This window comes from Colias eurytheme, chromosome 9 (genome assembly GCF_061535395.1).
Source record: "Colias eurytheme isolate Ceu_HAF_F1 chromosome 9, ilColEury1 Martin Lab GWU primary, whole genome shotgun sequence".
Classification (NCBI taxonomy): domain Eukaryota; kingdom Metazoa; phylum Arthropoda; class Insecta; order Lepidoptera; family Pieridae; genus Colias; species Colias eurytheme.
This window is the reverse complement of record NC_142988.1, coordinates 1,655,010-1,669,004: the sequence shown is the minus strand read 5'-3', so window position 1 is coordinate 1,669,004 and position 13,995 is coordinate 1,655,010. Positions and strand designations below refer to the sequence as shown.

Here is a 13,995-nt window from a genome sequence, read left to right as displayed (position 1 = left end):
TGACGATGAAATGTTATGCCTTTATTAGTATAATTACAACTTGTGGAAGAATTTCCGCAATGGGAAATGCTGAAACGCACCATGTTTAAAAACGCAAGTATGGAGGGCAACTGAACAGCGACGAACGCACTGGTTGCTTGGAAGTCACCTGAGTGGCGACAAGGCCACGCGCGCTTACGTCTTCTAGTGTCTTGTTATTTAGATTTCTATGAAGGCTACTTATTATTCTGATATTTCATAAAGATTAGAAACATTAGAGTTAAAAGAAAAAAAATGCGGGGCGCAGCTAGTACAGAATAAAAAATAAAACAAAATATCACAGTAAACTAGTTTATTAAACATAAACACAAGATTAATTCCTGCGTCTGCGCACCCTGGATATTCTCCACGCGTTAGGTTCTTCGTACTTATTATACAAGGGTTCGAGTCGTTGGTTTTTCTTGAATTTGGACAATTTCGTCGGATCCGAGAACTTGAAGAACGCAGGAGCGAATTCGACGAGCCACTTGGGATCGATGGTAGTTACTTCACGCATGTACTCTTTCGTTGTTTGCACCAGTTCGTGGTAGATAACCCTGAAAATAATATAATCATTATCTTATTATATAAAAATCTCGTGTCACAATGTTTGTCCTCAATGGACTCCTAAACCACTTAACCGATTATAATAAAATTCGCACACCATGTGTAGTTCGATCCAACTTGAGAGATAGGATAGTTTAAACATGTAGGTAACACGTGCGAAGCCGGGGTGGACCGCTAGTTATACTATATATTGTACATTTTCATGTTTGAAAAATTATTTTGTGTATGGATTTTGACGCGAGTCTAGAACATTGTCAAATTTAGAAAACATGGTTAGCCATAAATATTTTGCAATTTTCAAATGAAAATGTGTTATCTCAACTAACCAGATGCCAGAAAATTTTTACATGTCTTGTTAAAAGGATGCTGCTTATGTCAAACTACAATGTTTGGTTGGGGAAAATCAATTATAAAATATGTAATGACGATTCAAAAGTGCTTCTAGAAGAAGTCTAATTGAATAAATAAATGTTTGAGTTTTGAAACATGTCTACAGACTATTAAATTTAAGGGATGGAAATTTGTATGAAGTGTAGGCCAAACAATTTAAAATTATCATAATTACAGATAATATAATGACTTATCCTTACCACTCAGGTTGTCTATTAAACAGTGCACTAGATGGGTGTATGTACACAACTTGGCTGTCGACCAACGTCCTATATCCTTCCTGCGGGTCTTTTTTCGCCGCATTTCTGAAGAATCCAGAGCAAATTGTCTTCTGTACTCGCACTGTGTTCTTGCCCGCTGATACTACGTCGAGTTTGTGCCTGAAAAAAAATACGTTTTTTACAAAATATCTCTGAAGTGAGATGTTGTTGCTATTGATCATTCTTTTTAAATAAATTTTTAACGTGAACGATTCGAAGGGATTCGAGCCCGCACTTTTGCCTTACCGGGCCGACGTATGACCACTCGTCGCTGATAATTTTTTTTACTTCTTTAACACCTGATAACAACTAAAATGTTTTTGTATTATACTAGAAACATTACTGATTACAGTCTTGAATTTTTTTCAAAACATTGATATTCAATCATCCAGCCAAATCAAATTTTCGGAGGTATATTAAAATCACTAAACAAAATAAAAAATCTATATATATATAAAACTCGCAGGTGACTGATATAGTGATCTATCAACGCACAGCCCAAACCACTGGATGTATCGGGCTGAAATTTCGCATGCAGGTAGATGTTAGGATGTAGGTATCCGCTAAGAAAGGATTTCCCAAAATTCTTGCGGAAACAGGGAAAAACGGGGATGCACGTACAAAGCCGTGGGCGGAAGCTAGTTTTACAATATAGACAATTATAACCATCTTACCTATCCATAATCCCGAGCAACTGTTTCCTCACATCTTGCGCCCGCTTCAGCGTCCTAATTTGCACGAAGTTCTCATAACACCACGCGTTCGAAAACTTATTATTTTTCCAACTGTTATAAACCGCAAGTAGCGTCAAATGATCTCCTTCTGCTTGATTGAATTTGGCTTTTTTCTGGTCCGCGAGAGCTTGTTTATCCTTTGGTCGATAGAACACGTTTTGCACACTTAGCATTGACACTATGGTCAAAATTTCGTCAGAGCATTGTAGTGCTACGGACATAATGAGGATCTTTGATAGATTCGGTTCTAGCGGGAATTCGGCCATCTGCAAAAGTATTAGTTTAATGAGTATACTAAAATTTATTAGCGAACTAACTAATAACAAGGAACTTCTACTGAACCTAGAGAAGTTTCTACACTTATGGTCCTTCAAAATCACAAATATTTTACGAAGTTAGAAAAAAAAAATACATTAAACTTAAAACATTTATAGCTTAGGATTAACCACAACCAGAAACCTGCTGCAAAGATCAATTATTTTTTCACGTTTATCACAGGTAACCAGTGTTACGGCAACTTTCTGTGCAAATTATGCTCGTATAAGATTTTTAAGCTATTGCATAGCTTCTATCTCGAGCCTTGAGCGCGGGGACCGAATCCAGAAATTGCGTAACGAAAAACCTCACGCTCCCCACTCCTACGGGCACGGAGGTGTGGCTTGAAGGCATAGCATGCAATAGCTTTACCGCGGCAGTCCCCGAGTGTCACACATTTTCTAACTGTATCTTTCTTCTGTCAAACAAAGGTATATCCATGTAAATTCCTCACCCTCCGTCCAAGTCTGGTGAGTAGACCTTCAGAATCCAAAGCTGACAGCGAGTGCAGTTGTTCCAGCGCCATGATGAGAGACTCCACAGGTGGAGCGTCCATGAAGTCGAAGTGTAGCAGGTCATTGATGCCCATCGTCTTTAGTTGTAACACCTGGTAGATAAAATGGGTAATGTTTAGTAAAAAAAATCAAAAATTCAGTAACAAATATGTTTACAATTATATCAGTCATTGAGACATCCTTTTAAGCATTAATAGCTTGTGTTAGAACATCTCGCTCTTCCTAGAGTACATTACCATGTATTGTTACAAGATTAACATTTAGTAGAGTTTTTAATATGTATAAAGTTTTGTTAATATAAAACTGGTAAAATAATATCTTTATTAACGTAATAACGACTAGTGTAAGGATGTCTGCGATATTCTGAATAAGATTTCTTGAAGACAATTCTTTATTACGATTTTAAAATATTCAAATATTTATATTACCATCGATTTCTAGGTGAGAACAGTTTACCTGAATAAGATAAGACCGGAGTACCTATACATAAAGTTTTAAGAAGTGAGAACAGTTTACCACAACATTAAAAGAGTATAAATAGACTTGCTATAAAGGATGACTTTACTGGAACAAGAGAAGGCATAATCTTAATATATATAAATCTCGTGTCACAATGTTTGTCCTCAATGGACTCCTAAACCACTTAACCGATTATATTTTTATCGGTGGTAAATGTTAAAAATAATTATTGACGTTTCAAAAGTGCTTCTCGAAGAAGTCTAATTGAATAAATAAATGTTTGAGTTTGAGTTTAATAAAATTCGCACACCATGTGCAGTTCGATCCAACTTGAGAGATAGGATAGAACATGTAGGTACCACGGGCGAAGCCGGGGCGGACCGCTAGTATATTATAGATCATAGGGATATAGGCCTGATCATGACCTATTTTTCTGTTCTTGAATTTTTCAATATTAATAAGAAATATAACTCACAGTAGTAGCAAGATTGGTCCGCTGTATCTCCGGTACAGGTGTGGGCAACATCTCGTCTCGGTAGGCACGCTCCGTGTATAACCGGTACGTTTTGCCCGGACCTGTGCGACCTGCTCTACCGGCGCGTTGTTTTGCTGCTGCCTGAGAAAGTAATAAAATATTAAGCTAAAGCTTGAAAACATAATAATAACTTAATAAGATTTAAATGATTATTTAATCGTAATATTAGTTTATTTAAGCGCATCACACACGGTGAAGATGCTATAATATTTTATGTTAAGATTCTCTAATATAAAATATTACAGTATCTTAAGGTATCCCGGTATCAGCGTTCTGACCATCATTTTTCTTTTTGTCATTGCATACTAAGACCCCTGTAGAACCGCCATCCTGTTACAAATGACCCGAAATTTCGTGTCAGTGTTTCGGGTCATTTGTAACAGGATGGCGGTTCTACAGAGGTCTTAGTACGCAATGACTGAATGAATGAAAGAAAATCAATCTAAGAATATAATTGAAGTTAAAAATGTTTTTTTTTTAAACAAGAATAGTCTATCAGTGAAAGGAATGTAGATATTTAAACGTACCTGCGAAATCGGAGTTACAACGAGCGAATCCATGCCCGTCTTCGAATTGTACACCTTCTGTTTCACAAACCCTGGATCGACCACGTAATAAATGCCATCTATCGTTAACGACGTTTCTGCTATATTCGTAGCTATCACAACTTTCCTAGAACCAGGGGGAGCTGGTTCAAAGATCCTGGTCTGCATTTCCGAAGGTAGTGCGGAGTATACAGGCAAAATAATCAGTTCTGGCACATCTGGGCCTAGGGACTTCATTCTTTCGTATAAAATCTCACAAGCCGTGTCGATCTCCTCTTGACCAGTTAAGAACAGAAGAATATCCCCTGGCGGTTCTCTCAAATGTATCTGCATTACAGTAATCAAAGACGCGTCCAAATAATCCGTTTCTGGTTCTTTCGTATACAAAACTTCTACGGGGAATGTTCTGCCTGGTATCGTGAAAATTGGTGCGGCGAAGAAATATTGTGAAAATTTGACGGCATCGAGTGTTGCGGAGGTTACAATTAGCTTTAATTCTGGTCGTTTTTGGACAGCTTGTTTGAGCAGACCGAAGAGGACGTCTGTGTGAATCGTTCGCTCGTGGGCTTCGTCCAACATGATAACGGAATAGGTCTTTAGATCTAGGTCCATGAGACACTCGCGGAGTAACATACCATCTGTCATGTATCTGGGGAAGAAATTGTTGATTATTTATTGAATTACTAGTGGAAAGTGTTAAATACATTTTTGTGTTTAATGTAGTGCTTTAATACTGAGTTGAATGCAGTGAACAAGAACAGAAGAAAACGGCAAATTCCAATTCACTATATTATTTCTCACTTAGAATATAGAGAATATTATATCAAAAGGTCTTTAAAAGTTTACATTCAGACTGCACTCCGCCGTGTAATATATTTAAGTTGTATTTCCAAACCCGTCTCACTATTTGGAAAAATCGAATCCTTTAGAATATTTTTAAAGAATAGAAAACTTCGATTTGAATCCGCGTCGTCGTCGCGTCTTTCGCTTCTTCTAAGACTTAATTCACCCACAGTGGGGTATAGGCCTCATCATATTTTTTCCATTCTTTGCGATCTTTCGCCTACGAAATACTTACTTGATAACAGTCTCCGGCGAGGTGCAATCTTCAAACCGAATAGTATATCCGACTTCCTGGCCCAATCTACATCCAAACTCTTCCGCCACTCGCTTGGCCACAGACATAGCGGCAACTCTTCTGGGTTGGGTGCAGGCAACCCGCCCTCGAGCGGCTAAACCACATTCCGCTACGTATTGGGTGATTTGGGTCGTCTTCCCTGAACCAGTCTCACCGATTACTATAAGGATCTGGTTGTCTGATATGGCCTAAAAAAGGGAGATACAATTTCATTTTTAAATTAAAAAATGAAAATAATAATGTAAAAAAATAATATTTATAAAGAATTTCAATGCCATAAAACCGAAATATCAAATTCAACAATAATGTAATTTAATGAATATGACTAGAAAAGGTACAAAAATTTATGAATTTGTATAAATACATATAGAAATAAAAACGTATGAATTAAATTTAAAAGAAACTATACTACTTTTATAACTAAACTATACTACTTTTATTAAAAGAAACTATACCTTAATCAACTCATCCCTCAGCTTATAAATAGGCAACGACTGCCTCTGCTCCAACAGCGATAAATTAGTCTTTTTACCGAACGACGATTTCTTGCCTCCGATAACATGTTTTTTCCACTCTGGCAAGTCCTGTGTTGTAATGCCTGTGCCTCTCATATTGGCTGCTAAAGCCCAACCATCGGATTCTGGCAACGGATCTATCCAGTTCTTATTTAAACCAGTCGGAACGCTCTCCATCTCTTGTTCTCTTTGCAGCATCTTCTGTTCCCTTCTTTCCTTCGCTAGAGCAGATTGCATCATAGCAGCTTGTGCTAATGACCCATCAGGGTTCTTTACTATTCTAACTGGGGATAGATCGTGTAATGCTCGACCGTGGCCTTGGAGGAAAGGCGGTTCGTCTTCAACTAGTTCTATTTCGATGTCAGCTTCACCGTCCTCGTCTTTCGGTAGCAGACCAGTTTCCTCGTCGAAGTCTGGCAACTCGCTCTTGTCTATTACTCCTGATGAGATCATCTGTAAACAAAAAAAATTTTCAATTTTTCCTAATTTATAAATATGTTCACTGATCTTATTTCCAAACAAAAGTTAATATTAACGTAACTCTCATAGAAAGGATGATATTTTAGTCTACACCGACCGTGTCGCGAATGGGCTGTGTCGCCTCCGTGCACGAAAGTTTACAATTTGCACTTTAAAATAATTAACAAAAATACCTATATATCCATTATTATTGTTTTTGTTTGTTTATAAATTGAAAGCATTCTTGTACCAACTTTGGTCGAGTGAAATATAAGAAATATAATATCAGTATTTAATTACGAAATACAAACACGATCTAACATACATAACTCTTTATCATCACAATGTGCTACCTGTTTAATCTCCCATCTCTCCGGACTTGAGATTCTCGTCACGCGTTTCCTACTGGAATCTTCATCAGGGTCGAGCCCGTTCTGGAGCCCTGCGAGCACAGTCGCGGCTGGTGGAGGCCTATCTGGGTTACGGCCTTCGCGTTCAGCCTAGATATAAAAAATTGTGATTTTTAGTTACTAGTAAAACTTACATTACAATCTTTGCACCATTAAAATGCTGCAAATTTGCACTCACTTTTACTTTATTTGTAAGATGACAATTTTATTTATCTACATCATAGATAGAAATAATAATTTACTTTGCCAAAGGCCACTACATATAAAAAAAAACAAAAGTGTGTTTATAGAATGTCTATGAATAAAAATATGATTAAAAGACCCTATCTAAATAAAATATGATGTGGCTTACCTCCAAATGTGCATGAGAAGTGGGATTCAAATCTTTTCCTGTATCCTGACAGACATCTTTCATAGTAAGTGATACCTTCTGACCAGTCACTGATAGAACTTTCACCTTAAAATTAAAACACAATGCAATATTTGCAACAAATAATATGTTAAATATAATTTTTCACCAGAACATGTTGTAAAGAAAAAGGTTTATTGAGAGTGATACAACAAAACTTTGTTATAAACTGCATGGGTAGTGCAATCAACATTGTAATCAATTTCGAAACCATGATTATTACAAATATACAAATATCTATTCAATTACTACTCATATGAGTCATAGGACCACTTAAGCCCAAATATAATTTGGCTTCTCTACATAGTATAAAACAAAGTCGCTTTCTCTGTCCCTATGTCCCTTTGTATGCTTAAATCTTTAAAACTACGCAACGGATTTTGATGCGGTTTTTTTTAATAGATAGAGTGATTCAAGAGGAAGGTTTTAGTATATAATTTAATAGGTTTAAGACAAAGCGGGCGAAGCCGCGGGCGGTATGCTAGTATAGAATATTATACAATTTTATTGAGTTTCATTACAATTTTAAGATCACAAGTACACATACCTTGACTTTATCTCCTCTCGATACAATATCAGACACATTAGTGACCCTTCCTTCAGCTCTTAGTTGCGAAATATGAACCAAACCTTCCCACCTCTTCTTCAAACCTTCCATTTGGACGAAACAGCCAAATGGCACTATGTTCGCTACCCGGCCGCTGTAAATCTGTAATAGTTATCATTTGTGAAAATATCAAATTCAAATTCATTTATTAATTGCTTGAACATGTACATTAGATGTTTTGTATGACAAAGTATTGCGTAACAGTGTTCGCCATCAGAAATGGCATGCAATTGTGTAGTTTAAGACATATTGATAGATTTACTAAATTAATTTAACTTAATTAAAATACATTGTAGTAGTCCCAATTCGATTAAATACCTAATAAAATTATGTCTAAATTATTCTAATGTCACAGTTTAAAAACAATATAATTTAAGTAAGAGTTGTTTTAATTAGTAATTGTGAACAGTTAACTAAGAGTTGTTGCATAGATAGCTTAAAATAAAACATAATTCCTTTCCTTCATACACACAGCTTGCAATATAATGAATATGATACTTACTTTACCAGGTTCAGGATCGTCACTCAATTCAACTTCAGGACTTCTTTTCTTTGGTTTTTTACCATAATCTCTGTCTCTTTGCTTGTAATCTCTATCTCGTCCCCTAGATCGAGATCTAGATTTGGATCTCCTTCCCCTTGATCTTGATCTTCTGTGTCTATCCCTCGACCTGGATCTGCGATGACGACTCCTGGATCTTCTTCTTCTGTCCCGACTTCGACTTCTTCTATCTCTACTCCTACTTCTCTTATCTCTACTTCTACTCCTCTTATCTCTGCTACGACTAACACTTCTTTTATCCCTACTTCTACTCCGCCGATTTCTGCTTCTACTGCGTCTGCTATGTCTTTCTTTAGAAGTTGCTCTCTTACTTACATCTTCTTTTCTATCTTTGCTACGTTCACGCTTTTTCACATCAGTAACCGTAGCATTGGATGGAGCCAAAGCCTCTAATTCAGCCATTGCCTGATCAACTACATCATCCTTCGCAGAATCCGATTTATTTTGATTTTTGAAAATATCTTTAGTTGTGATTCTTTTACCTTTTTTGTCTTCACTTTCACTTTCATCTTCAGAGGAAAAGTGTGGTGGTTTTTCATTAGGGATTGCTAATCCAGGAAATTTGTTAGCCAAGGGATTTGAGCTTTTTACTTCTTTGCTTGGTTCAGCTTGAGCAGATACTGGTTTCATATGTTGTATAATACGTAGTAAATTGGTCATAAATGAATCAGAAAATTCTGCCCCATTTTCTATAAGAGATTTCTTGAAACCTTCAAAGTTTGGATTTTTGTCTGCTAAATCGATAATAAATTCAGCTGGAAGAAAAACATCAGTACAACATTAACATATAGTAATCAGAAAACAGCGATTTAGAAGAATATTTCGTAAGTGCAGGAGAAACTTACCCAAATCTTTGTCGTTTATTCCTAAATGGTTATCTAATTCTGTACAAACTTTCGACACCAAAGAAAGATGTTCTAATTTTGCTAATTCATCCATTTTACTGGAAAATTAACTAACCAATATTTTGAGGAAATTATATTTTGCACATTTTACAAAACAATGTTGATGCATTAACCATCATGTACTTCTTCTTCTTCTCTTAAATAATGGCTCCACCCAATAAAAAGGGACTTCGCCAATGTCCAGTATATATGGGAGAAACAGGATTCAAATTTCAGTCAGTTAGACTTGTGCAGATTTGACATTTAACATTTGGTACTGAGTGGCAAAATGCAGAAATTTTGATCAACTTGGAGCGGCTAGAACAAACACATAAGACAATACAGGTTATATATATTACAGACAACAGGAAATACTAATATGATTTATAAATATAATAAGGGGTTAATATTTTAGTTTATTATAGGATATAAATTTAGATAGAATTTCAACAAATTTGGAAGGCACTAAGGACAACAGACATTTAAAATTTGTGGGACGAGGGATTTCAGGAGGGAGGACATCCAGTAATGAAGAACGAAGCTTGGTACATTCAAAGAACAGGTGGTCAGTAGTTCCTTCGTCCAATCCACACTCACAAATAGAGTGATCTCGTACTCTGATTTTCGCCAGATGGACAGGAGTACACGCATGGCCGAAGCGGAGCCGACAGATAGTGGATGTTACTGGTTTGTCGAATTTACGAAAGCGGAAAAACCATGGTTTGTGTGGAATAGTAGGCTGAATGTCCCAATAAAATTTACCTTTTGTGCGGCTGGATTCTTGCCAAAGATTCAACCACTTCCTATCTAAACGTGATTTTGATAGTGGAACAAGGTCTTGACTGTAATTACTAAAGTGAGTATTGCAACCCACTTGCGTAGCAGACTTAGCCAAAGAGTCAGCCATCTCATTACCCCCTATACCAGTATGACCTGGTATGTAAGTGATTTGAATGTGGAGACCCTTATTGAGGCAATTTAGAAGCACCACACGTATACTTAAAATCAAGGGGTGACAGGATTTAGATCGAAAAGGATTAGATAGAAGGGCTTGGAGGCAGCTTAATGAGTCGGAAAATATAACAGCTTTATCAAGGTTGTGAGAGTTAATGAAATTGAGGGCTTCGAGAATGCCTGTAGCTTCACCAGTGTAAACAGTAGATAAAGGGGGGCACTTAAACTGAAGAATAATGCTGGATTGAGGGTACCAAACAGCGGCTCCCACACATGACATATCGGACATTTTTGAGGCATCTGTAAAAAAGAGGTGCCAATTGGGCCATTTATTGGCTACAATTTCATTAAATGTAGCATTAGCGTTAATTGTATCTTTAGTTATGCCACAATTTAAAAGTATGGGAGGATTGTACGTAAGTGACTGGAAGTTAACGGAGAAGAGAGGATATAGTTCAAACTGAACAGTAGGGTCAGGCAGACGGGAGAATCTTATGAAGCTTTTCAGTAAACAAGGAAAATTAGCAGAGGGACGGAGATTTTGACTAGTGGAGATTTGAAGGAGATTATGTAGCTTGGGCCAAAGGATATGGGAAGAGTTATAGATAGATTTAAAAAAATATTTATCACACAGATACTGCCTGCGAAGAGCTAGGGGAGGGTCAACACACTCAACCTGCAGGGCGTTAACCGGGGTAGATTTCATTGCTCCGGTAATCAAGCGTAGACAGCGAGATTGCACTTTGTCTAGTTTATTCAGTGCCGTCTTATTACATGGATCGAGTATGAAAGACGCATAGTCTAAGTGACTACGCACCACGGCATTATAAATAAGTTTCTGACAGTATGGGTGGGCCCCCCACCACACTCCTGCCAGAGAACGTAATATATTAATCCCTTTTTCGCATTTTTGACTGATGTAGTTAACATGAGGGGAACCAGACAACCTAGAATCTAATATAACGCCCAGATACTTAACTTTATTGGTGACTGGAATTGGCTCATCGCCAAGTATTAAGGTTGGTGCGGGAATGTGACGCTTTTTAGTGAAAACTACAACACAACATTTTGGTACAGACACAGACATACCATGCTCTGATAGCCAGTCACGAAGATACGACAAAGCTGAATTAAGGCGCGAGGTGATTTCATCCATGTCATGGGAATGAGCAAATAGGGTTATGTCGTCTGCATATTGAAGTATGTCACAGAAAGATGTGACTGTCGTATCCAAGTTGAAAGTGTAGATCGCATATAGGAGAGGACTTAATACCGATCCTTGAGGGAGCCCCTTCCAGGTAAGCCTAGTGGAAGAAATATGAGAGTTATGGCGCACTTGGATGGATCTTGACATTAAAAGATTGCAGATAAATCGTATCATCCTCACTGGGATACTCAGCTGTAACAATTTGTTTCTGAGTAACGGAAGAAGTACGTTATCGTAGGCTGACGCTATATCTAAAAAGACGCCTACCAAATACTGTTTTCTTTCAAAGGCCGACCGAATGTCTGTGGATAAAATGCCTAAACAATCCAGTACGCTCATACCCTTTCTAAATCCAAATTGAGACCGGGATAACAGTCCCCTATTTTCTACAAGCCACTCAAGTCTATTTTTAACCATGTGTTCAGCTATCTTAGACAGACACGAAGAAAGGGCAATTGGTCGATAGGAGTCGGCACAAGAGGCTTGTTTGCCTGGTTTTAGTATAGGAATTATGAGGTGTGATTTCCAAGAGTCAGGGATGTAACCGAATTCATAAAATAAATTTACTAAGTTTAAAAAGTACTGTTTGGTTATGGGACCGGATTGGCGTATGAAAGAATAAGGAATGCCATCTAATCCGGGAGAGGAGTCTAAGAGGCCGCTGAGGGCTACATTTAGCTCCTCTAGGGAGAATATGGCTTCCATATTGTTATCATAAGACGAGACGAGCGGACCAGTGGCCATAGGGAAAGAATCTAAAGAAGGGACAAAGGGAGGGGAGAACTTATCAGCGAACTCTTCAAGCCACACTGAGGAGTCATTGGAATCTATATCGTTACAAGAAAGAGAGCCACGAAATTTGCGTATGTTCTTCCAAATAACTGTTGCAGGTGTTCTAGGCGACAGACTCTCGCAAAATGTTTGCCAGCCTGCTTTCTTTTTATTTTTAAGAAAAAGCTTGGTACGCGCGGCTATTCTTTTATAATATATAAAATTGTCAACGGACATGGAAGCATTATACTGAATTTCGGCCTCTCTCCTTGAGTTGACAGAAGCTGAGCATTCATCGTCCCACCATGGCGGAGAGACTTTGCGAGAACCAGAGTTAGAAACGGATTTAAGAGGGATATTATTCGCTGCTGCATTTTTAATACAATCCACAAAGTCAGAATAAGTATGTAGATCATTGTCAAGAGAAACGGAAGGAAGGGACTCAACCAGATTGTCAAGACCAGTAGCGTAATCCTGCCAATTTGCTTTACAAAGTCTATACATGAGTAGGGGTGGGAAAGGGGAAGTCAATGGGATAACAGACTGGGAAAGAGAAGAAAGAAGAGGAAAGTGGTCACTACCATGAGTACTAGAAAGAGTTAAATTGGTGAGGGATGGAGCCAAGGAGGAAGAACAAATACATAGATCAACTACAGAGGAGAGACTCTGATTAGGAAGGACTCTCCTAGTGGGAGATCCATCGTTAATTACACAGAGGTCAAGGTCATCAAGCAGATCCATTAGCAGGTGTCCAAATGTATTGCAAACTGAAGATCCCCAAGAAGTGTGCTGAGCATTAAAATCGCCCAATACTAAAAGAGGAGACGGTACGGAGGAAAGTATAAGTGAAAGATCAGGTATAATAGAAGGATGAGGATGAGAAATGTAGACAGAAATAATAGAGACATTATTGCATCTTGCAGCCACAGCGTTAATACGCTGATCATGCATAGGCAATAGAATACGAGAGAAATTTAAACAATGTTTAAGTAAAAGTGCTGTTCCAGCATACCCATCGGCTCTGTCATCTCGCAGACAGAAAAAGCCAGGAATCCGAAAGTGACTTCCGGGAACTAGCCATGTCTCCGAGATGGCAAAAGCTATAGGGTTGTGGGTTGAAATAAGGTCAAGTACTTCATGACATTTCGGACGAATGCTTTGAGCGTTCCACTGGAGGATTGTGAGGGCCATTACTGTTAAATAGAGAGATGAGATTTATAAGTCTATAGGCAACGTTGGTCGGTATTGAATCTGTTTTTTTAAGAAAAGTTTCTAAGGCTGAAACATAAAGCTCAACATTAGAGCTAAGTACAACCGGGGGGTCAGGGTTTTGGGATAAGGCACAACCATTCGGTTGAGTAGAGGGTAATTCCTGAGTTATTTGGCGGTGTGCAGCTACATCATATGTTTTACCTAGTGGTGCATGAGTGCGAGGGGGTATAGAATAGGTCTTTTTGTATGAAGTTTTATTAAGAGGACGAGTTTGACGAACACTATTGGATTGTTTCATAGAAGGGATGGGGAAAACAGGTGATTGTTGTGATCTGGGCGCAAAAACGAAACTGGCTGTTTCCGAAAAGGGTCTGTACACTGAAGGGGTAAGCTTAGAGGCTTCCTCGAATGAGATACCTTCTGTGGCCATCAAAAGTTTAATTGACTTTTGCCGGCTGTGTTCCGGGCAATTTTTGTCAATGGCGAAGTGAGTGCCATTGCAATGGACACATAGTGCTTGAGATTCAAG

The 13,995-nt window shown here is 38.0% G+C and overlaps 1 protein-coding gene across 1 annotated transcript; it reads right to left on the bottom strand.

Moving 5' to 3' along the window:
• Positions 1-316: 316 nt before the first annotated feature.
• Positions 317-9,459, bottom strand: pea (ATP-dependent RNA helicase pea). Its single transcript, XM_090105057.1, has 13 exons — positions 9,284-9,459; positions 8,379-9,193; positions 7,817-7,978; positions 7,213-7,317; positions 6,804-6,950; positions 5,932-6,444; positions 5,417-5,664; positions 4,321-4,987; positions 3,734-3,874; positions 2,739-2,891; positions 1,910-2,235; positions 1,176-1,355; positions 317-575 (listed from the first exon to the last, which is right to left on the bottom strand). Exons 1-13 carry the CDS (start codon positions 9,375-9,377, stop codon positions 353-355), a joined length of 3,774 nt encoding a protein of 1,257 aa, XP_089961183.1. The 5' UTR covers positions 9,378-9,459; the 3' UTR covers positions 317-352.
• Positions 9,460-13,995: the final 4,536 nt, after the last annotated feature.